Raw genomic sequence first — 24,953 nt, 5'->3', positions numbered from 1 at the left:
GTGAGATGAAGTCCCCCAACTTCAACAAAACGTGGATATTAGTTAAGTTACCCAAAGGTAAGAAGACACTTCACAACAAGTGGGTGTAAAGGATCAAAGAGAAGCATGATGGATCCAGGAGGTACAAAGCCTGATTAATAGTCAAAGGCTTCAAGGAGAAGGAAGGAATTGACTACACTAACATTTTTGCACTGGTTGTGAAGTTAAGAACCATCAGATTAGTCTTGAGCATTGTTGCCTCAGAGGGTCTACATTTCGAGCAGTTGGATGTGAAGACAACATTTTTTCACGGTGATCTTGATGAGGAGATTTACATGCACCAACCAAAAGGATTCTCAATAAAAGGTAAAGAGGATCTTGTGTACAGATTGAAGAAGAACTTGTATGGTTTCAAACAAGCTCTTTGACAATGGTACAGAAAATTTGACAACTTTATGTGCAGAAAATATTTTCAAAAGTATAATGCCAACCACTATTTCTACTTCAAGAGGTATCATTTTAGCTATATCATACTATTGCTATATGTCGATGACATGTTAGTTACAGGACTAGATATAGGAGAGATTAAGAAATTAAAGCAGCAAATGTTAGAGGAGTTTGACATGAAAGACTTGGGTTCAGCCAAACAGATACTTGGGATGCAAATCTCTAGAGATAAGCAACAGGGAGCACTGTGGTTATCTCAGTCGGAGTATATTAGCCATATTTTATAGAGATTCAACATGAGCAGCGCCAAGGTAGTAAATACGCCATTGATCGGCCACTTCCGTCTCTCCAGAGATCAGGCTCCCCAGACAGATGAAGAGAAGAACTTCATGGCTAAAGTACCTTACACCTCAGCCATTGGAAGTCTCATGTACGTCATGGTTGGTACCAAACCAAACATTAGTCAAGCAATGGGAGCTGTCAGTAGGTTTATGTCAAATCTAGGGAAGACTCACTGGGAAGCAGTGATGTGAATTTTGAGATATCTACATGGCACTATTGATAAGTGCCTATATTTCCGTAAAGGAGATTTGAAAATTTGAGGGTATGTTGATGTCGCTTTCGCAGGTGAAATTGATATTCGTAAAAGCACCACCGAATATGTGTTCACTGTTGACACAACAGCTGTTAGTTGAATGTCACAGATACAAAATATTATTGTTCTATCCACTACAGATTCTGAGTATTTACTAGTGATAGAAGCCAATAAAGAGATGATTTGACTTCAAGGTTTGTTAATAGAGCTCGGAATAAAGCAGGAGAGAAATATTTTGCACAACAACGGTCATAGTGTGATACATCTGGTAAAGAACTCTGCATTTCATTCTAGAACCAAACACATTGGATTACGTTATCATTTCGTTAGATTTCTGTTAGAGGATGGAGTGTTGACACTGGAAAAAATCCAAGGTAGGAAGAATCCTGCATATATGTGACAAAAGTGGTGACTACAGAGAAGCTGAAGTTGTGTTCAACTTTAATTGGTTTTCATGCTTGAAGACAAATTTGAGTACATCATTATCTATATACTGGTTGAGATAGTATCTCCGTTTTCAAGTGAGAGATTGTTAAGCTGAAATGGAAACAGATAAAATATGGAAAACTGAGAAAATGGAAACGCCTTAAAGAGATGAGCGCAACTGCATGCCAAATTCATTAAAAAAAAAAATACAATTATTACGTGCTAAAATAATCCATTAAATACCACGTGCTCATTATCTCATTAGAATGCAATAACTCATTTCTTTCTATATCTATCTTATGTATCTATAAATAAGAACATTTGTATTGTGTGAAGTGTGCAAGTGAAGTGAGTGAGCGGGGAGTGTGAGAGTACTGAAGGTGAAAGAGAGAAAAGTGTGAGAAGAGTTTAGTTGAGTGTATGTCTCCTCCTCTTGTTTTTCTCCCAGGTTATAGTATATTCAGCGTGTTTCGTGGACGTAGGTCGGATTAGACCGAATCACGTAAATCTAGTGTTCTTATTTTGTGTACTTATTTTGCTTGTGCGTGTGATTATTGTTCCTAAATCCCTAACATGGAGTTCTCGCATCATCCATAATAATAATAATAATAATAATAATAATAATAATGGATACTTGTTATTTGTCAACACTAATTGAGTTCCTACGATTTTAAAAATATATATATGAAGGACATTTTTAGTTTCAAAAAATAATTCTTTATTTTTTTTTAATCTTTCTAGAGGATTACTTGTTGGAGTATAGCCTCTCATAACAAAATGGAATTAAAATATAAGGAGAAAAAACTAAAAGTAGAAAATGCAGCTAAGAAGAGAAATTAGATTATGTTATTTCAAGTTAGTTTTAGTTGCAAAAAATAATTCTTTAATTTTTTTAATTTTTTATCTTTCTAGAGGATTATTTGTTGGAGTTTAGTCTCTCATATTGACAAAATGAAATTAAAATCAAAGGAGGAAAAACAAAAAGTAGAGAAGATAGTTGAGAAGAGAAATTATAATATGTTATTTTAGTTACTAATTTTTTTGGATACGTCAGGTTTCCTGGGCTTGCGTGCTAGACTAATCCCACGGCTACGCCAGTTATACCCTCAGCCAATACGTAGGAGGTAAATCGCGGATGTGCGCTGCAGGCGGCAGGGTTTGAATCCCAAACTTTACCTTTGTCCAATGCCGTCAGTTGAATCTGTTATTTTAGTTACTTTTGTTATTACTTCAAGTGTATATAAATACTAGCTTACTCATTGTAAATTAATTAATTTTTCAATTCAATTGTTCGGTTCAAACTATTCAAGTTCCCGAGTTCTCTCTATTTCTTCCGCTATTTTCTCTCTATTTTTTCCTTGTCATCGAGTTTTGACATGGTAACTAGCTTATTTATTGGTGGTGTAACATTTTGTATAAGAAAATTGAAAAATGATAAAAAAGATTTTTGTAATACTCACTTGTGGAAAATAATTTTGTTTTATTTCTAAATAACTACAAAAATATTATCTTATTTTTCAATTTTCAAAATCTGTTTGAAAAAGTTGTAAAATTAAAATATTTTTCACTATTATCTAGAGTTTTTAATTTTCAAATTAGACTTTCATTAGATCAAATTCAGTGTTTATATCGATCAAGCCAATCACTCACGAGGATCCAAACAAAAATCAAATCATATTTTCTTATTTTATGATCAAATAGTCCATTATTTATTGACATTTTTTTATAGATCAAATCAAAACACTTATACCATAGTTAATTTGTGAAACAAACGAGTTTGTATAATAAATTTTTGAATGAAAAGTAAGATTAAATGGTAAATTTAATTTTATTTCACCTCATTCCATTCACTTCCATACTCCAAACATATTTATAATTATTCCTTTAAGAAGAATATATACATGATTTTTTACTCGTATTTTAATATAATAAAAAAAATTATTACAGTAAAAAAATTTAAATATCTGAAAAAAAAAGTGGTAAAATTTTAACTAGAGGGTAAATTGAAAATTTTGAGATGGGACGAACGAAAATTAAATTAGCAATCACAAAATGCGGAAAAAACCGGGCAGGTGCTTTTCTTAATTTGAAGGGAACAGAAATTCTTTCTCCCTTTTTCCCAAAATGTCCCTGTCCTTTTATCTTCCTCCAGAAGCGAAGACCTCACTCTGACTATATAAATTCTCTCTCGGCCCGCGCAGCTTCCACTTGCATGCTCTCTTCTCTAGCTACTCTGTCTTTACCGTAGCACTAGTCTCTCTTTCTCTCTCTCTAGCGAAACGGTCATGTCTCGTCGTGGTGGTGGCGGTGGCCGACGGTCGGACTCCGGTCCGAATCAACAGCCGGGGCCGTCATTTCAGAGAGGCGGAGGCGGAGGTGGGAGAGGACGCGGAGGCGGAGGCGGAGGCGGGAGAGGACGCGGAGGTGGTGGTGGCGGTGGCCGTTCCGGCGGTTTCCAGCCGGCTCCTCCTGCTGCCGGCGCAGGGAGATTTCAGGTGGCTTCTCCGCCTGCTGGCGCGGGGGGGTTCCAGGCGGCTTCTGCGCTCGTTCAGCACGCAGATGTTCCAGAGTCAGTAGATTACCCGGTTTTGTCGTCTGCGTCGGATGTTACAGAGGTGGTAGATTACCCGATTTTGTCGTCTACGTCGGATGTTCCAGAGTCGGTAGATTACCCGGTTTTGTCGTCTACCTCGCCTTCGCTGGCATCGTCCAGCGCTGACATGGAGCGTCTCTCGTTGCAGACGCCGGAGCCGGCTCAGCCGCCGCCCCAGGCGCAGGTCGTTGAACGAACACCCACTTCATCGAAGGCTGTGACGTTTCCGAAGAGACCAGGATACGGTACTGTAGGACAGAAGTGTGTGGTGAGAGCGAATCACTTCCTCGTCCAGGTTGCGGAACGTGATCTCTACCAATATGACGTGAGAAGCCTCTCCTCATTTGAACATTATTATTACTAATGTCCTGATTGATGTGTTGTATTGGCTGCGATGCAGCCATTGTAAGCCAGCAGGTCAACTGGGTTTCCATGTTTTACAGTTTTGATTTTCTTTATTATGGTAATCTGAAATGGCGCGTGGGTTATTTTATTATTATTATTATTATTATATATTATTAATATGATTACTTAAAGCACTCGAACTCTAATGCATGTAGCTTTATATAATCTTTTTAAAAATATGCTAGTAATTTGATTAAATTGAATGGATTCGGTCTTATATTGGTAATTTGGTAATAAAAAAAGAAAGAAGATGAGTTTTTTTTTATCACTTTATTTTATTTTATGTTTTTAGTTTCTTTCGTTTTTCTTATTTAATGCATATTATTTGAAATTTATTGTCTTTTTTTGGCTGCTGTTTAATGTTGAGGTGATTGGGAAATCATTTCAACATTCGTGGTGTTTCTTTTGCTTTGCTTTTATGTGTCTCTTGTTATTTCAACAATCAATCTCTCCCCTTCGCTTTGATATTTTGAAGACCATTTGGAATCACTTTTCTTGCTTTTGAAAGTGGATTCTTTAAGATGGGTTTCGGAAGCTGGAAAATATTTTGAAATTGACCGGAAGGGTGGTAATGATCCACATGATTTACTTTGATTTTGCCTAACCATTTATGTTGGCATATTTACAATATTTACTTACATTTGTTATCTTCTTAATTTTGAAGCCCTATTGGGGATTTTGAGCACTTTTCTCTTATTGTTAATGCTTGCAAGAGTTCCCTTGGGTTCATTTTATTGTCTGCTTTGGTAAATATTAATTATCTATTGTCACATTTGCTTATTCCTCTATGTGATTCAGTGCTATGGGTTTTTGGCTTTTGGTTTCACTATTGCCATCTTCTGTGAGGTTGGACTCTGCTTATTTTTTCCCATTTTGTTCTTTGTGGCTTATACATCTGATTCAATGGATGGTGTAGGTGTCAATTAATCCTGAGGTTACTAGTAAGAAGGTTAATAGGGAAGTCATGAAGCAGCTTGTTAGTTTATATGGTCAGTCACACTTGGGTAAGCGGCTGCCGGCATATGATGGTAGGAAGAGCTTGTACACAGCAGGGCCATTGCCCTTTAACTCGAAGGAATTTGTTGTTAAGTTGGTTGAAAAGGAAGATCGTGCTGGTGCAGCAAAGTACTTGTTTTCTCTTAGATATTTTTGAAGCTGCGGTTTCTCACCGTCTTCCTAATGCCTTGCTTATTTGATATGCAGAAGGGAACGGCAGTTTAAGGTGGTGATAAAATTTGCATCGAAGGCTGATCTCCATCATCTGCAACAATTTTTACGGAGTAGACAGCTGGATGTTCCTCAAGAAACTATACAAGTTCTTGATGTGGTTCTTAGGGAAGAGCCGTCAAACAAGTAATCATATATTTTTATCTTACTGTGAATGTGGAGATATGATATCTCTAGTTCAATACATTTTCTGATCAGTTGATACTTGTTTGCTTTAGATATACGGTTGTGGGAAGGTCATTCTTTGATAAGAGTCTGGGGCCAACAGGTGAACTAGGTGATGGTATAGAATATTGGAGAGGATACTATCAAAGTCTTCGCCCAACACAAATGGGGCTCTCTCTCAATATTGGTATCTCTTCCCTCAATCATTGGTCCTGTGCTTTTACGGCTCTTTGTGTAGTGTTATGACTTGTGATATCTTGAGTGATCTGAAATTATGTTGCTCATGGTAAAAATTTGATTCTCTTTTTATCTCAGCATCACTAAATATTTTGTTCTCTTGCTGCAGACGTGTCAGCAAGATCTTTTTATCGGTCAATTAAAGTCTCCGAGTTTGTTGGGGAATATTTGAATCTTAGAGAATTAACAAGGCCTCTATCTGATCAGCAACGTTTCAAGGTAATACTTTGGGATATTAATTATTACCAGAGTGCTATAATCTAGCTCTGGCAAGAAATGTATACAATAGGAGGATTTTCAAAAAGAATGAGGGTGAAGAAGATATTGAATTATGTACTGGTCTTTTGTACTTCATGCATTGATCTTTTGTACTACTTAATAGGTTTTATGTTCTTTTGTCAATACATATGAAGTTTGGTCAGTTCATTTTTCCAACATTAAATTTGAGGGAGGAGCATATGTATTCTGCAACTGGGGTCAAATTTGGTGGAGAAGTGATATGTTGGGATGAAGAAGTGCTAAAAATGAAGAAGTATTATCTTTAGCAGAGTCTATTCTTGTGTCAAAAGGATTTACAGGGTCTTTTCCCTTGCAAATTCCTGCCATTCAAAGCTAGTAAGATACACTAATTGGTCCTCCTACTCTGTTCTGCCCTCTTGCTTAATCTTGAAACAGTGAACAAGTTAAAAAGCTTTTCCTTAGATGTTGAGAATTGTCTCTCCAACACTATGTTCTGACCCTAGTTTTGAATTTAGTCTTGGCATCAAGACTGTTCTAGTTGAGCAAAGTGGCAGTTTTATGTTACAGACTGCCTGCATCTAATGTTGTACATGCTAATTGTCATGAACACAACCTATTCTTATGGAAGGAGAGTCACTGCTATGAGCTACTTCTTGCTTCTATTGGTAGTGCTACTCCTAACATGCCACTTATTTGTTCTATTGTGTCAGTTTACTGGTTTATGTATTTACGCCAAATTGTTCTTTCTTGAACTAGTTTGATTGTTGCCCTCCATTCTTTGTTTTGGAAGCTAGTATTGTGGTTTCTTCTTGTGACGTGGCAGATCAATAGTTTTTACTAGTTGTGCTGAAAGAATTTATTCTTGGAAGTATATGACTGTATAAAACTTTGTGATATATGTTTGCAGTATTTTTTCTTGAACTAGTTTGATTGTTGCCATCCATTTTCTTAGTTTTGAAAGCTAGTATTTTGGTTTATTCTCGTGCTAATGAATTTGTTCTGTTTACCTAAGAATCAGTTATTCAATTCCTGGATCATGTCAGTTTATTTGGTTTATTTATTTGGTTTATGTATTTATTTAATTGCTTGTTAATTTATTTTTTTGTTTTGATGCTAGTCTGTACAGTCAAGATTCAAGAATGACTGGTAGCATTTTCCCACCATATTTATTTGGATATTGACATATGTTTGCGTTTATCATTTTCTGTAAATTTTTAGCTGAAGAAAGCTTTGAAGGGAGTTAAAGTAGTGCTTACATATAGGGAGTATGCAAAACGTTACAAAGTCAGTGGCGTGTCTTCTCAACCACCTAGCCAGTTAATGTGAGCCTCCTTCCACCTATGTCTATGTTTGTGTGTGAAATTTTTTCTAGGGGATATTGAAAGAAGCCTGTATTTGTGTATGGGTGTTGAATTATTTTCTTGATATAGAAAATAATGTATTGTCCCATTTTTATTTTTCAAGCAGTAATAAGGATGTGATGGCTATTTGTCCTCATGAGGTTATTGGGAGTTCTCCTTATGAGTACCTTTAAAATTGAATCAGTACAATCGTTATCATTATAAGAATATGTACAGGATAAAAACATCGGCTACACCATTTATGTTTTCATTGTTAATACTAGTAAGATATCTATGGTTACATTTGTTGGTGCAAATGGTAACTTTTTTTTTTCTGTGCGACCATGTAGTAGTTCATGGGCGCACATTTTGAGTAATCAATTTTTAACAAAGGTTTGTCTTTGATATCGGTGGCTTAAGTTCTTTCGGTGCAACTAATGCAATTCCTGATTTGAAAAATAACATTTAATGAAACCCCACATGTGAAAATACATTTAAAAATGCCACATCTATACAACAAACAACATTGGCTGCTGAAAGTGAAGAAAAAATATCAAATAAACTGATCTGGATGTTTTGCTTTATCGTGACCACCCTCCTTCGTAGTATTTTTTTAAATTCTATGGGTTGAAGTAATAATACATTAGTTTGTGGTTTGAATGAGTGTTCCATGTTTGGCACATGCCTTAAAGAAAATTAACTGATTATTATGACACATAAATTTTATTCATTACCATCTCTATGGTGGAATTTTATGTGCTTTTTCATTACCACAATGGAGGCTGTTATTTTCCTGTTGAATTAGTGTTTTTATTCTGTCACCTGAGCTTGATCATTTTTGGTGGTTTTCTGTCTGTCTTTGTTAGGTTTTCTGTTCATGAAAATGGAACAAAGATTTCAGTGGCCCAATACTTCCGTGAGAAGTACAGTATTGAGCTCCAATATCCACGTTTGCCTTGTATTCAAGCTGGGAATGATTCCAACCCTATCTATTTGCCCATGGAGGTTATTATATCAAGGATTCAAAGATTAATCTGTTGGTTTGGTAATTATGCTGTTACTCTTTTCCACATACTGATGCAGTAGTTTTCTTTTATTGCAGGTTTGCAAAATTGTTGAAGGGCAGAGATACTCTAAGAAACTAAATGACAGGCAGATCACTGAACTGTTAAGGGCAACCTGCCAACGCCCGTATGAAAGGGAAAATAGAATTAGGAATGTAAGACTCTAATTAATCTGAAGTATTTGTGATTGCGATATTGTTTTTAATCTTGAAAATTAGGTGATTCATTCTCGCTTCAGTTCTGCTTCTTACTTGCGCCTTTGTGCAGATGGTTAAGGCGAACAACTACAAGGATGACAAACTTGTGAAAACGGAATTTGGAATTGAAGTGAGGGATGACTTAACATCTATTGATGCTCGAGTACTGCCACCTCCAATGGTATGTAGAATTTTAAGTTCCCTATACTATCAAGGACATTGCTTGTCCACCCCCACCCCGAACAAAAAAAGTTGACTCTCTTTCCTGTTCAGCTCAAGTATCATGAGACAGGGCGAGAGGCAAGGGTTGAACCAAGGGTGGGACAATGGAACATGATCAACAAGGTGAAGTGGCATTTATTTACTTGGTTTTTTTTTTATTTTTGGGATAAAAATTTGGATACATGGCTAGAAGAATCAGTGTACTATGCATGCATCAACGGATATTTTTTTGGTGGTGCTATGTATTCTGATGCCATGATTTAGAGCTCAAGTTTGCAGTGGTCATTTGGATCTGGAATTCTTTGCAAGTTCTATTGAATCTTTTGGATTGTCCAGGGTTACATCTGGATAGTGGAAGATACATGTTACATGATTTTAACTGTCTTTCTGATATATCATACCCCTTTACTCTTATTGCCAGTCTCTTCCATGATATGACCATTTACTCAGGGTTTTCTATTGATGGTGTTTGATTGTCCCTAGTGTAGCTTTTAACATCTGTATTTCAATGTAAATTGAAAATTTTGGTCATAAAATTGTGCAGAAAATGGTCAATGGTGGTACTGTGCATTTCTGGGGATGCATAAATTTTTCATCACGCCAAGATGTGGCTTTTCAATTCTGTCGGGAACTGGTCAATATGTGTGTTAGCAAGGGAATGGTATGTATATGTATTTCTTTTAATTGTGGGTATTTTTTTCTGCAGTCTAAATTGAAACGCATATTTAACATGACAACAAAACAAGAAATGAGAAAAAAAGTTGTAAACTAATTGACAATGCTGAATTCCATAATTATTCCAGGTATTCAGCCCAAACCCTTTATTTCCCATGTTCTCAGCTGATTCTCGTAATATTGAGAATGCTCTTGTAAATCTTCACTCTCAATCTATTTCAAGACTAGCAAGCATGGGGCAGAACGGAAGACAACTTCAGTTGCTGATAATTATTTTACCTGATGTCAGTGGGTCATATGGTGAGTTGTAGAATCAAGTTTTATTTTTTATTTTTTGTTGCTGAGATGAAATTCTTGATGCTAAAATTGCTAACAGGTAAAATTAAGCGAATATGTGAAACTGAGTTGGGGATCGTCTCTCAGTGCTGTCAACCTAGACAAGCCCAGAAACTTAGTAAACAGTATCTTGAAAATGTGGCATTGAAAATCAATGTGAAGGTCTGTTCGACAAAATTTTCATTTGAATATTTTATTTATTTATTTATTGTTCATTTAGAATTTGATGGTTGAGGATGATGCTTTGGTTAGGCTGGAGGGCGGAACACTGTGTTGTTTGATGCAGTTCAAAGAAGAATTCGCCATGTTACTGATCGACCAACTATTATTTTTGGTGCTGATGTTACCCATCCACAACCAGGGGAGGATTTTAGCCCATCGATTGCAGCTGTACGTCGTGAATCATCTCCTTTTGTACATTTGTTTGATTCATTAATCATAGGTATATGTTAAATTCTCTAGTGAACTAGCACAGGTTGTGGCTTCAATGGACTGGCCAGAGGTTACCAAGTACAGAGGACTCGTCTCTGCACAGTCTCATCGAGAAGAAATTATCCTTGACCTTTATAAGTTGATTCAAGATCCCCAGAGGGGTGCCATTCATGGTGGTATGATTCGGTAAGAATAAAAAATGTTTATCCTTTCAATTGCTTAGTATTATTCTTTTCCTCAATTGTACTTCAATTTTTTTCCCAGGGAATTATTGATAGCATTTAGGAGATCAACTGGGCACAAACCTCACAGAATAATATTCTATAGGTAAATTTACTTGTGACATGTTTTTTGATGATATCTTTTTAGAAGTTTGATGGTGCTTTACCATTTGTTGCATGCTTGTTTGACATTTGTTATGTTTGGAATTTTGTTGACTGAATTTTTTGGCTCGTAAGTCGGTGATGCTTGGGTGATGTAGTTATTGTCAAGGTTGCGTTGCGGTAGTATTTTTTTGTTAAGACTGATCATTGGTACAAAATTTTTATGTTCGGTTTTAAATGGCAGAGATGGTGTTAGTGAAGGTCAGTTCGGTCAGGTTTTGCTGTACGAGATAGATGCCATTCGAAAGGTATTTGATGTATAATCATATTTTTTGAGGATTTATCTGTTACTTCTGTTTATTTATTTTTTATTTTCATTTTTCTTAATCATTTGTTCTGTGCTGAAATTTCATTTATCTCTCAGGCTTGCGCTTCTCTGGAAGAGGGTTATCTGCCACCAGTTACTTTTGTAGTAGTGCAGAAAAGGCATCATACACGCTTCTTTCCTGTAGACCGCCAACAAACAGATAGAAGTGGGAACATTCTACCCGGTTCGTGTTCTTCTTTCCTACTGAATTATTGTGACTTGAATTGATAGCATGTTCCTAACAAACTTTGTTTTCAGGTACTGTTGTGGACACCCGCATCTGCCACCCAACAGAGTTTGATTTTTATCTTAATAGTCATGCAGGAATTCAGGTAAGGGCCTGGATGTATTAACCTAACGTTGGTTTGGGACTTCTACAATGATACATCTGCATTCTGTTACAGGAAAAAATTGTCTCATGCTGTAAAAAAAAGTATAGTATAATTGAATTATCGTTTGAACCATGAATGCAGGGAACAAGTCGTCCGGCACACTATCATGTGTTATATGATGAGAACAAATTTAGTGCAGATGATTTGCAGATACTAACAAATAACTTGTGTTACACGTAATTTCCTCTCTTTGCCGTAGCTCTTTTCTGCCCGTGTGTTTGTGTGTGTGTTTTTTTTTACTGTTCATTTTATTGCTGTTTATGTAATTTTCTCAATGGTTTTTCAGATATGCGAGATGCACACGATCGGTTTCTATAGGTACACCGCCTCGATCCATTGGTCAATTGACTTGAGATCATTTTCCATGTACTTGGTAGTATTGTTTTGGTTGGCTGATTATGATTCCATGTGCAGTTCCACCTGCTTACTATGCTCATCTTGCGGCATTTCGTGCTCGTTACTATATTGAGGGTGAATCATCGGATGGTGGATCGACCAGTGGAGGAGGGAGGAGCACGAGGGAGAGGATGGCTGATGTTCAACCCCTGCCCACGATCAAGGATGCTGTGAAGGATGTGATGTTCTATTGCTGAAGTTTCCGGGGTAGGGGACATCCCTTTTTTCCTGTGATGACAATGGTTCTGAGGCTGCAAATATTCAGGTCCAGGATTTTGTCACATTAACAATGCCAAAAGAAGTGCCTGAGCCATGCTTTTACTTATGTTTATTTTTTGTTGTTGGTGATGGTTTGGTTTTTAAACCACACTGCTGTTCTTTTTTAGTTGACAGTCGGTGTCTGTTCCTGTCTATCATTTGTTGTATACACATTTGTTTATGAGTTATAATTTGATTTAAAAGCATTAATTTTTCAATTTACATCAAAACCTAATCCGCATATAAAAATATTAACTAGTGGCTTTTTTTTCTTTATGAATATCTAAATAAAAGTTCTCATGCCCTTAAAATTTCATAACTAATAAAATGAGCTTGGTCAATTCTTTTAGTAATTTTTTAAAAAAGGCGCTAAAACTATACAAGTAGTCGTGAAATTTATCCCTTTAACGGCCACACCCATTTCATTTAATTCATAAAAAATGATAAATATTCTCTATATTTTTAGTTTTTATTCTTTTTAAACATTGACTATGTATTTTAAATCACTTGCCTAAAGAAGGAAAAAGCTAAATCAATATATGGCAATAATCCATAAATCCAAGCTACAAGCATAGAGAGAGATTTCAATTATCTTAAAAGCTAAATTCCACATTATTTTTTAATTAAGAACATGTACTCTTTTTAGAGTACCATGATGATCATCATCATATCTATGGTGATCATCTTATTGAAAAATTTAGGTATTAATGCGCTGCCATTTAAATGCTAATGTTGCCAATAGGTTCTTATGAGTTCAAAATTAAGATCTTACATGTTGAGAGGCCTATTCTTGAACTATATCTCCTTTTGAGAGTGACAGCTTTCAAAGTAAGTGAAATTATCGTCACGACCTTCTTTTTTCAATAGTCCGCTACAATGCTTGATTTTGTTTCTTCAAACATTGGGGCTCTGCTTTCTATGATTAACATTAGATCTTTTTCTTAGATTATTATTTAGATATGTATATATAATGGAGGGAGAATGCAAAAAATGAAATGTGAGAAGATGCAAAGGTTGGGAGAAGAATCATTTAGAGGAGGAAATGACAAGAAATGGAAAGGTTCGGAAACTATTGCTTGGAAAAAAGGACAGGGTAATAAAGGTTGAATGTATTTGTAATTAAAATTAAAAACCTTTTAAATATTAAAGGCAAAATAGGTAGATTTTGTCATAATGAACTATCAAGGAAAAAGCTTTGTGCTTTTAGGAGTAGTACTAGGATTACCAAAGTTTGACCTTTGTGCTTTTAGAAGTATAAAGACCAAATCTAGTATTTTGAATTTTCAAAGGTTTATCATACTAGAAATTGCATTTCATCATTTTTGTTTCTACAGTTCACCAAAATAAAATATCTAAAAATATATATATATATATATATAAAAAGAGACATCAAAATGGATTTTCAGCAAACCTAGGTAAGGCCTTTTCTGTTTAACCTCTCAAAATAGTGTAAAAGCCTACACCCATGCTAACAAATTTCCAAGTACTAAAACAACATGCATTTGATTTGAAATACAACACAAATATATAAGACTTAAAGGCAAACTAGGAACTACATAACAATAAAATTGATTCAATTTTTTTTTTTTTTTTTTTTTTATGTTGGGCTTACAATAGAAAGTTTTAAAAAAAAAATTAAAAAAAAAAAGGAAAAAGCAACCAAAAGGCCATCAAAACATTGATAGAACTTAGAGGAGACATACAAAAAATAAAATAAACAAAGCATGGAGAGAAAAATGTTATCATAATATGAATTATTGTGTAAGAGGAGAAGCTACAAGGCCTTCAGTTCTTTATAAAGTACCAATTTAGAGAAGGTAATTAGGTGGCGGATTACTTGACTCGTCAAGGCGAGAGAGGCAACACGAGGAGATATTTTGTAGGTGATGCGATGCCGAGTAAAATGAGATGTCTAATTTGTATGGATAAGATGAGTATTCCAAGCCTTGTTCTTTAATTGTCATTTTTTGTTAGGGGAAGGGGATGATTCCAGCAACACAAACACAACACAATCACACAGAGAACACAAAAGAATTATGTGGTTCAGCCAAACTCGGCCTACGTCCACGGGAGAGAGGGAGTCTCACTGTATGATCAATAAGAAAAATACAATGGAGGAGGAGAACACACTCTAATTCAACTTAAGCTCAAACCTCTCTACCTCACACACAACTTTCTTGATTCTTCTACACTTTGTATATTTTTCTCAGACACGCTCCATGCTATACTTTACAAAGCAATGTATTAATATATACCAAAGAGGAGCATTGAGATGGAGCAGTAATAAAAAACGAAATGCATGCTCAAGGCTACGTATGCTCCACGAGCTATACCTTCCCAAGCATAAATAAATGCACCCACATGTGTGGGCCAACAAATCATCCCCTCCAAACATGTGGGGACAACCAAGTGTTCGCTACTCCGATGCTGAAACACTGTGACCTCGCCCTAGTCTCTAGACGTCCGCACCCCCTCGCTAGAGTGCTCGCACCCTGTTGCTGAGGTGCTCATGTAGTAATCATCATTTGGATGATTTCAGTAGATTTAGGAGACTTATTGAATATGAGCATAACTCCAATTTCTCTCTAATCACTATCTTTGTCAACATATCTACTGGGTTTTGACTGCCAAGGATCTTCTCAACTGCTAATATCCCTTCGTCTAGAAGAGATTTGATGAAGTGATAGCAGAGTCCAATGTGCTTGTTCTTTGAGTGGAATTCTGAATTCTTTGCCAAATGTATGACGCTCTAATTGTCACTATAAAAAACACTCTTCACCTGCTTGAAACCCAACTCTATCAACAAACCTTGTAACCAAATCATCTCTTTGCTAGCTTCTGTCATGACCATATACTCTGCCTCTATAGTGGATAGAGCAACGATATTGTGTATCTATGATACCCAACTAACGACAGTAGCACCTACTGTGAATACATATCTAGTAGTGCTTCTTCTGTGATCTATCTCATTAGCAAAGTCTACATCTACATATCCCTGTAATGCCAGATTACTTTTGCCAAAAAATAAACATTTGTTAATTGTACCTCGGAGATATCGAAATATTCATTTTACCGTTTCCCAGTGAATTTTTCCTAAATTCGACATGAATCTGCTGATAGTTCCTGTAACGTCCTGCTTAATTTATCATATAATATTACAAATTTAATAAATAAGACAACCCGAACCCGTGGGTAACGGGGACACCTGTCATTCACAGCGAAACCTAGGCAGCAGTAAATGAAAAACATCATCATCATAACCACAAAAGATATAATACCAGAGTTAACTATAATCCATAAATATGGTATTTATATACATTTCCCAAAATACAAAACATATATGCATATCTAGGAACCCACAACACACATCTACTGTCCCTAGATCAAAACTTACCCTCCTAGCGGGGTAGTACTACTAACTCAACGGCGGCCCCGCCCCACCGGTTCTTATGAGTTTTCTGAAAATCATTTAATATTTGGGGGTGAGACACTTCTCAGTAAGAGAAAATAAACTAAATACAGCTGTGTGTCAACATGAATATTTAATGATAATATAGATATACAGTACATTCTCTACACTAGAAAACATTAATTATTTAATAACTACATAAACATATTCCTTCTTATTTTAAAAAATCATAACTGTCTAGTATAGCTAATAATACAGAAAACATACCCAGGATGAATAGCTAGCTAGTGTCATGTATTACCCCCCATGATGGGTTATGCAGCTTGGAGGCAGGACCCGACAATGGCTGGCAAACCACTGCCGAGTCAAAAATGTCTGTAAGTACATTGGGCCTGCCACACCTTGGTCCGGACTGCCAGGTGGACGTCTACAACTTTACACTGAAAGCCATATCGACTATCCATCTCCCACTCTCTCGTGGGGTGGTTAGCACCAATCTAAACATAGATATCTGATCTATATAGCTATGGTACCGTGCTCCTGAACTGAACTAAATTAACATCCGAGTTCTGATAACATTAAATAGATGATAATATAGCGCTTAACATAAGGAATTTGTAGCATTTTTTATAATTTCATAAATATGGTCTCGCGCCGAACATTTCATAAATACGACATCGCGCCGATCATTTCATAAATACGGCCTCACGCCAAACATTTCATAAATACGGCTTCGTGCTGAACATTTCATAAATACGGCCTCACGCCGAACATTTCATAAAAAACCATTCTGAATAAATAAATCAATTATCATGTATTTTCAAAATCATAATGTATTGTATTATTTCATAATCCCTAAAAACATGCTTTACTCATAAAATTGCTATAACATAATACTTGTCACGTAAAATAATGTTCATGCCACACAATGTTGAGTAAAATCATACATTTCATTCTAAAATTACATTTCCTATATAATAGCAGTATTTTCCTAAATGTACATTTTCTCAATAATATTCAAATATATCACATACTTTCTTGAAAATTAATTTTATGATAAATAATAATAATTTGCATGAAAAATTAACTGGTTTAGTTTATTCCCTTACCTAACACTGAGAAAAACCCCCTTAAAAATGCTCGTCCTGCACCCGTAGGGTTCCCCCGTTCAACATACTGAATTCAACAATTCTCAGAACTAAACTTCAGTATTTTCACGTGAATATCATTTCCTATAACTATGAAAAGATCAAATTTGGCATAAAAAGTCTTACTTCAACTCAGGAATGAATTTCAACTTGCTTCCACTAACGATCCGCTCCGACATATTTGGAGAGAACTTCCCTAGGAGCGTCATAGTGGCCTCAGATCGTCGATCTGGTGACTAACGGGGTCGAAATCGAAGAGAGAAGAGCAAGGAACCGTAGGGAGGAGAGAGAAAGGGTTGAGCGTCAAAATTCTGGTGAAAAAAATGAAATTTAGCCTTTTTATAGATTGGCCCTCGTTGACGAGCCACGTCACCTCATCGACGAGGTCAAGAGACAATTCGTCGACGAACCCTACCCTTCTTCGACGAAATTTAGAGTTGCACAAATATCCTCTCAGTATTTTCTCGTCAACGAAGCTTACCCTCGTCGACGAGACCCTATGTTATCCTCGTTGACGAGACCCTATGTTATCCTCGTTGACGAATCCCCTGTATTCGTTGACGAGTTCTTGATTAAATTCCTCAGTTATTACTCCCAAAGTGCAATGTTATTGACGAATGCTTCGCGTTTGTCGACGAAGTTTGCTGCCTCCTTCTGTTTTTGTTTCCATTTCTCTCCTTCTTTATTATTTAAATACCATTATTTTTTGGGTCATTACAGTTCCCACTGCATGAATAAGATCTGGTCTCGTGCAAACCATGACGTACATTAAGCTTCCTACAGCTAAAGCATATGACATTTTTTCCATTTCTTTCTTCTCCTCCTCTAACTCTGGAGGCTGAGTCTTTAATAACTTGAAATGACCGACTAATAGTATGCTGACTTGTAAAGACCCGAAAATTTAAAAGGATTAAAATAATTAGAAAAAAATATAAATAAAAAAACAGATAAATAAATAAAAGGAATGGTGTGGGAAAAAGAAGAAAAAAAATTAAAAATAAAAAAATTAAATTAAATTAAGATGAATTAAATAATTGGATAATTAGTTATTAAATTAAATATTTTTACATTGATTTAAAAAAAAAACAAACAAACTAATTGAAATAAGAGAAATATATATATATATATATATATATATATATATATATATATATATATATAAAGTGAAAGAAGAAAGTTTAATATATATATATATATAAAGTATCTGACAGAAGAATAAGTAAAGAAGAAAGAAGAAGAAGAAAGAAGAAAGAAGAAAGAAGAAGAAGAAAGAAGAAGAAGAAAGAGAAGAAGCAGGCGGCAACCCCCACCCCCTGAAAATTCCTGCGTGCTCCACGTCCGTCTTTATTTTTTTTTCTCTCAATTACTCGGTAAGTTTGCGACGAATCGGGAAACGGAAGGTGCCGTTGGAATCCTAGTTTTGCTGCCGACATTTCTACTGGAATAGATTTTTCGTGAGAAACGCTTAGGCACTGCTCCTAGGGAAAGGTAAATTTTCTCCATTTTCTCAATTTTGCTATTAATATGTGGTTAAATCGATGAACGGACACCACCACGGGGTCCTAGTCGTCGTCATCGTCATTTTGGCGTATGTAATTTTTCAATTGAGGTTTTCTAGGCCCTACTCCAAAGCGAGAGTGGGATTTAAGAATTTGACTAAATTTAAGGGTATAATTATTTATTTAGGAATTATGGTCTTAGGAAATATTTAAATAATATTTTATTCAGGAATAATTTATTGGAACTAGGAATTTAATTTCACGGTCCGGGTGAGCGCCGCATGTATTTTTTGGAGTCCCTGTTGGCGTAGTTCAAGAAACCAGGAAAGGGGAAAAATACATATTAAATCAGAAGTTTTATGAATTAAATTAAAAATAAATTGTGTTATATGTACGTGTAATTTTTTAGTGTGGGTAAAATGTCAGCCATTTTAATTATATTTTTTTCTGAGTTTAGGGCTGTTTATTAGACATGTACATGTGAAAATGAACTGATAAAAGTGGAAACATATTTTCAGAGTATTTATGTAAGAAATAAAAGGTATTTTTAGTATATAAACATTAAATGATGGTTGGCTTATTTTACAGGCAGTGTATGAGTTTTATTGCTAAATTGTGTGGCATGAGTAAAATATAATTTTGTGTGAAATTATGTTATATATACGAGATGCAAGATATATAGAAAATGAAATGAGCATGAAAATGATATATGAAATATGTTGCATGTGAGTGTTAATGCAATCATGGAATCAACCACGGCTGAAAAGATGCCGACCACGGCTCAAAGGATGCCGAAGCTAACCAACCACGGCTAAAAAGATGCCGACCACGGCTGAAAGGATGCCGAAGCTAACCAATCACGACTGAAAAGATGCCGACCACGACTGAAAGGATGCCGAAGCTAACCAATCACGGCTGAAAAGATGCCGACCACGGCTGAAAGAATGCTGAAGCTAACTAACCACGGCTGGAAAGATGCCGAGTATTTATGAATTAAAATAAAAATGAGTATGAAATGAAAATGAAATGAAAAAGGAAATGAATGGAATGGAAATGAAATGTGAAATGTGAACAATGTAAAATGGGAAAGAGCCACTTAAAGTGAAATGTAATGCAATGTTAAGCCATGTATATGAACAGATGTGTATGATTGAATAATGATGGAAAGAATGATGTATTATGATATTAGAAGTATCTATGTATGTAGAACATGTTATGATTGGGCGAGGCATACCTTTCGCTTGAGGGCTTGCTAAGTAAGGCGAGTGCACTAGTTGCTACAGATGTGGCAGTAGCCGCATAACGTACTAGGGCAAAGGGAACCTACTTGTATGGGCGGGTAGATTTCACTATCGTTAGGGTCTTTGCCGGTAAACTTTTGTATGAATTGTGTGAGTACAAGATCAATTTATCACTTGAGGGCTTACTGAGTAAGGTGAGTGCCCTGGTATGCTTTAGTTGTGACCTTTGAGTTGCCAAATGTATTAGAGCAGAAGGGTGCTACTTGTATGGACGGGTAATCACCCCTATCCTTGGGTAATCTCGTGGGTAAAATATCTTGCATGTGTTTGAATAGGATCAGAAAATGATTTCGAAAATTATGTTAAGAATTTACAAATGTTAAATATTATGTTGATTATAGACTCATGTTGGCCACATACTGCTTTAATATATTGTTTCTTCCCTTACTGAGATGTGTCTCACCCAAGTATGAATTTATCTTTTTTTTTTTTTTTTTTCAGGATTTCCTCAAGATCGAGATTTGAGAGCTCGAGGTTTTTATAGCATTACTGGGAAATAGAAAAATAAAATGGTATATTTCTATGTTAATTGTGGGGAATGTAAATATTTAAGTTTTATGTCTTTATGTTTTAAGGCTATTGAGTAAGGAATGATTGTGAAATTACTGAATTGTTTTGGGGAGTTATGTAGATTTATGGAGATGCAGGTGATGAATGATTTAATATGGATTATAGTTAGAATTAGTAAACTCTGGTATGATGTTATATGGAGATTATGATTATGTTTTCTGCTGTGTATGTTATGGAATATGATTTATGAGGATATGATCAGGTATAACGCACCGGACCCGGGTTTAAGAGTTCGGGGCGTTACATGACTGCCTTAGCATCACTCATATTGAACCTTTTGAGAATCCACCTGATGTAATCGGCTTGAGACAACTGCAAGGTTCCCTCCTTTCTGTCTCTAGTGATTCTCATCCCAAGCATCTGCTTTGCTGGACCCAAGTCTTTCATTTCAAATTCAGTGGACAACTGTCTTTTCAATTTTATAATCTCGTCCATATTTAATCATGCAACTAGCATGCCATCAACATAAAGTAAAAGAATTATGTAACCTAATTTATACCTCTTGAAATAGCAACAATGATCAGCATTGCATTTGCGATAGTCATTCTTTTGCATGAAGCTGTCAAATTTCTTATACCACTGCCTTGGAACCAGTTTCAAACCATATAAACTCTTATTCAACCTGCAAAAAAGTTTTTTTTTTCCTTTCTCTACAAAACCTTCAGGTTGATGAATGTATATCTCCCCCTCTAGATCACTATGGAGGAAAATAGTTTTACATCTAATTGCTCGAGGTGTAAATTTTTTTCTGCAACAATGCTCAAAACTATCCAAATGGTCGTGTGTTTCACAAGTGGTGAGAAGATTTCTGAGTAGTCAATACCTTCTATTTGTTGGAAACCTTCGACCACGAGTCTTGCTTTGTATCTTCTCGAACCATTATGCTCTTCTTTTATGCGGTACACCCATTTGTTTTGAAGAGCTTCTTTTCCCTTGGGTAATCTAGCTAGCTCTTAAGTTCTATTGTTGTCGGTGAGGGATTTCATCTCATCTTTCATGGCAAGTTCCCACTTGTTAGCCTCATCCACCTGACATGCTTCATCATAGCACTTGAGTTCATCTGCATCAGTCAGTAATAAATAATCCAAATATCTCTTATTCGGTACATGCGGTCGGGAAGACCTCCTCAGTGTTGGAGTTGGAGTTTGTGATGCAATTCAAAGCACTCCTCTATGATAGATTCATCTATCTAGGAATTATCAATAGTCTGTTATGTCACTTTGCTGTTAGTGAAATCATCCAACTTTACAATATCGAGGTTATTTAGTGCAGGATTACTTGATGATGTTGCGTATTTGTACATAACCTTTTCATTGAAAACCATATCTCGACTCCTAATTATTTTCTTGTTTTGGTCATTTCAGATATGGTAACCAAACTCATCTTCACCATATCCAAGAAGTGCATTTTTGAGATTTTGGATCAAGCTTGCCCCTAGCCTGATCACTAGTATGTCATAAGCAATGCAACCAAAAACTTTTAAATGTGAAAATTTTACCTCCTTTTTTCTCCATACCTCCTTTGGTAACTAGAACTACAATGGTACTGATGTACTTCGGTTGATTAGATAAGCAGTTGTGTTGATTGCTTCTACCCAAAACTGCTTTGGTAAAGCTGCTTGTAATCGCATACTTCTAGCTCTCTCAGTCAAGGTTTTGTTCATTTGTTCTCCTACGTCGTTGTGTTGGGGTGTACCAAGCACGGTTCTTTTAAGTTTGATCCCATGCTCGTAGCAAAACCTTTTGAATTCTCTATCTTCATATTCACCACCATTGTCTGATCTTAGCTTTTTGATTTTTAAGCCTATTTCATTTTCCACCATGGCCTTCCATTTTCTGAAAATATCATACACTTCGGATTTATGTTTTAAGAAATAAACCCATACCTTCCTGGAATGGTCATCAATAAAGGTGACGAAATAGGATTTCCTGCCAATTGATGAAACTGGGCTCAGTCCCTAAACATCGGTGTGCACCAGCTCTAATTTTTCTTTCTTTGGAGTTCTGTTGTATATCTGAAAGCTGACTCTTTTCTATTTATAGAGGATGCAACTCTCACATTGATCAATATTAGCTGACTGGAGACTTCGTATCTTTCCCTTGAGTTCATGATTTTCAAACCTTTTTCAATCATGTGAACGAGTCTCTAGTGCCATAGGTTTGAATCTACATTCCCTGCAGCAACTGAAATTGACATGCAAGCATCTGTGGTCATATAAAGAGTACTAGTTTTCTTACCACACAAGTATGCTATTGCACCTTTGGAAATTTTACATCTATCGCCACAGAAGGTTGTAGTGTATGTAACCTTCACTTGCAAGCTGTTCAATAGATATTAAATTTTTCTTAAGATCAGGGATGTATCTGACATCATTCAAACTCCAGGTGGTACCTGTCAAATTTATTTTTGCTTCTCCTTTTCCTGCAATTTCACAAGGTTTGTCATCACCAAGATAAACATTGCCAAGATTTTTGAGTACATACTTGTTAAGCATTTCTTTGTTGCTTGTTGTGTGAAATGAGGCTCCAGAGTCTTTTATCCAAGACTCTCCCTTCCTTTCCAAAGAGCATAACAGTGCATCTCCTTCTCCTGAAGAAGAGGCGACATTTGCTTCGGTCTTATTTCCTGGCTCCTTCTTTTGGGATCGATATTGATTTTTGTAGTGGCCAGTCTTGCCAAAATTCCAACACTCGATTTGCTTTTTGTTCTGAGTGTTGTTGGAATTTCCTAGAGCTCTTGATTTGGACCGTCTACTTCTCGATCTTCCACGATTTTGATTTCTATTTTGATTTTTGCCCCTGGTTTGTTTCTCACCTTGTGTGACCAAGGCACGCCCTTGGAGGTTAATGATTGGCTTTCTTAGGGTGTCAGTATCTTGTAGTGAAGCCATCACTTCTTCCAATTTCAAGGTTTCCTTATGAACAAGCAATGTTGTGACAAGACTATCATAAGAAGGTGGTAGAGATGTTAGGAGAAGAAGCGCTTTATCTTCTTCTTCAACTTTTACACCAAGACTCATTAACTGGGTCATGATCTTGTTGTAATCATTCATGTAGTAAAAAATATTTACCCCTTCCTCCATTTTTAGCTAGTAGAGTTTCTTCTTCAAAAATAGCTTATTTGTTAGAGATTTTGACATGTATCTCTGTTCTAATTTTTTCCATAGCTCAACAGGTGATGATTCATTTAACACATAATATTTAACTTCATTTTACTGGCATAAATGAATAGTACTAATCGTTGTCATTTCCATCTCTGCCCAATCATCACCTTTGATATTTTCTAGCTTCTTCTCGATTAGTGGCTTGATCAAGTCACGCTGAATCAAGATATCCTTGACTGTACTCTGTCATAGACTGAAATTGTTTCGACCATCGAATTTCTCCACGCTGAACTTGGATAAATTAACATCCATTATAAAATAGCAAATTAGAGGCTGATTTTGGCCAAAATCAACTACACCAATGCGTCCAGAACGACCAAAATAGCTAAGAATGAAACTGGACCAATTTATGTGAGCCCCACTGATGATGTGGTAGGTGGGCCCCACTAGTGACATGGCAAATAAAAAATCTCTAGATGTGGCGATAGACAAGCACTTCTCATTCTGCTTGGTTCAATTATTTGTGCAGGAAAAAAAAGTATCCCTCCTTACTTTTTAATAAATGATGTGCCCACTTTCTTTTTTATTTATAATAAGAGACCTCACCTTTATTTTTATTTATTTTTTTGTTTGTTGTAATTTTTTGGGGAAGATTGCTTCTTCCTCTTCACCTTTCTGTCTTTGTCTCTATGCAAAGAAAAAAAAAATGGTCGTCTTCACACACCAGATGCGGTGGAGAGCTCTGACACGATCAACACGATCAGCAGCTGCGCTTGATTTTTGCGGGAAAGCAACAAGGAGCTGGTACAGTGGCACGTAAAGTCGCCTTTCATGCCTCTGCGACTGCGGTCCCAACTTCACCTCAACGTCGTTGAACCCGAAGGTAAGCTCAGATTTTCAATTACGCTTCTCACCTTCTCCAAGCTTTGATACCAGTTGTTAAGGGAAATGGATGGTTTCAGCAACACAAACACAACACAATCACATAGAGAACACAAAAGAAATAAGTGGTTCGGCCAAACTCGGCCTATGTCCACGAGAGAGAGGGTGTCTCACTGTATGATCAATAAGAAAAATACAATGGAGGAGGAGAACACACTCTAACTCAACTCAAGCTTAAACCTCTTTGCCTCACACACAACTCTCTTGATTCTTCTGCACTCTGTAAATTTTTCTCACACAAATTCTTTGCTATACTTTACAAAGCAATGTATTAATATACACTAGAGAGGAGCATTGAGATGGAGCAGCAATAAAAACAAAACGCATGCTCGAGGCTGTGCATGCTCCATGAGCTGTATCTTCCCAAGTAGAAATAAATGCACCCACATGTGTGGGTCAACACTTTTGACTCTCCTATGTTTTCCTCGGGTTTTTGTTTTGCAGGTATTTGTCTTCAGTTTGCAGGTAATTTATTTTTGTTTGTGTTTGTTTGTTTTGATTTCATTTGGGCATGTTTAGTTTGTTTTAGTTGGTAAATGATACATATTTTGTTAGACTTGTTTTGGTTTTGGTGTCTGGGCTAGTTTTGTTAATTATTTGTAAATCCCATGTGATATATTTGTAACCATGGTTTTCCTCCGCCATAAGTGAGGGCTATCAATAAA

General features: G+C 36.1%; 1 protein-coding gene across 1 annotated transcript; it reads left to right on the top strand.

Annotated features, from left to right (window-relative positions):
• The first annotated feature begins 3,651 nt into the window (after positions 1-3,651).
• Positions 3,652-12,538, top strand: LOC131149454 (protein argonaute 5-like). The gene is made up of 22 exons (XM_058099901.1): positions 3,652-4,365; positions 5,362-5,570; positions 5,649-5,798; positions 5,891-6,024; positions 6,184-6,293; positions 7,533-7,636; positions 8,521-8,659; positions 8,757-8,873; positions 8,986-9,096; positions 9,189-9,260; positions 9,682-9,798; positions 9,941-10,112; positions 10,189-10,310; positions 10,401-10,538; positions 10,624-10,766; positions 10,845-10,907; positions 11,148-11,211; positions 11,328-11,454; positions 11,529-11,602; positions 11,744-11,838; positions 11,949-11,980; positions 12,077-12,538. The coding sequence occupies exons 1-22, from the start codon at positions 3,733-3,735 to the stop codon at positions 12,253-12,255; spliced, it is 3,105 nt and encodes a 1,034-aa protein (XP_057955884.1). The 5' UTR covers positions 3,652-3,732; the 3' UTR covers positions 12,256-12,538.
• The last annotated feature ends 12,415 nt before the right edge of the window (positions 12,539-24,953 follow it).

This window comes from Malania oleifera, chromosome 2 (genome assembly GCF_029873635.1).
Source record: "Malania oleifera isolate guangnan ecotype guangnan chromosome 2, ASM2987363v1, whole genome shotgun sequence".
Lineage (NCBI taxonomy): Eukaryota > Viridiplantae > Streptophyta > Magnoliopsida > Santalales > Ximeniaceae > Malania > Malania oleifera.
The sequence above is the reverse complement of the archived record's forward strand: the minus strand, read 5'-3'. Positions and strand labels throughout refer to the sequence as shown.

Coding starts and splice junctions, on each gene's coding strand:
- LOC131149454 (XM_058099901.1), top strand. CDS start 3,733: ATGTCTCGTCGTGGTGGTGGCGGTGGCCGACGGTCGGACTCCGGTCCG. Junction 4,366..5,361: donor GTGATCTCTACCAATATGAC/GTGAGAAGCCTC, acceptor TGGATGGTGTAG/GTGTCAATTAATCCTGAGGT. Junction 9,261..9,681: donor AATGGAACATGATCAACAAG/GTGAAGTGGCAT, acceptor AAAATTGTGCAG/AAAATGGTCAATGGTGGTAC.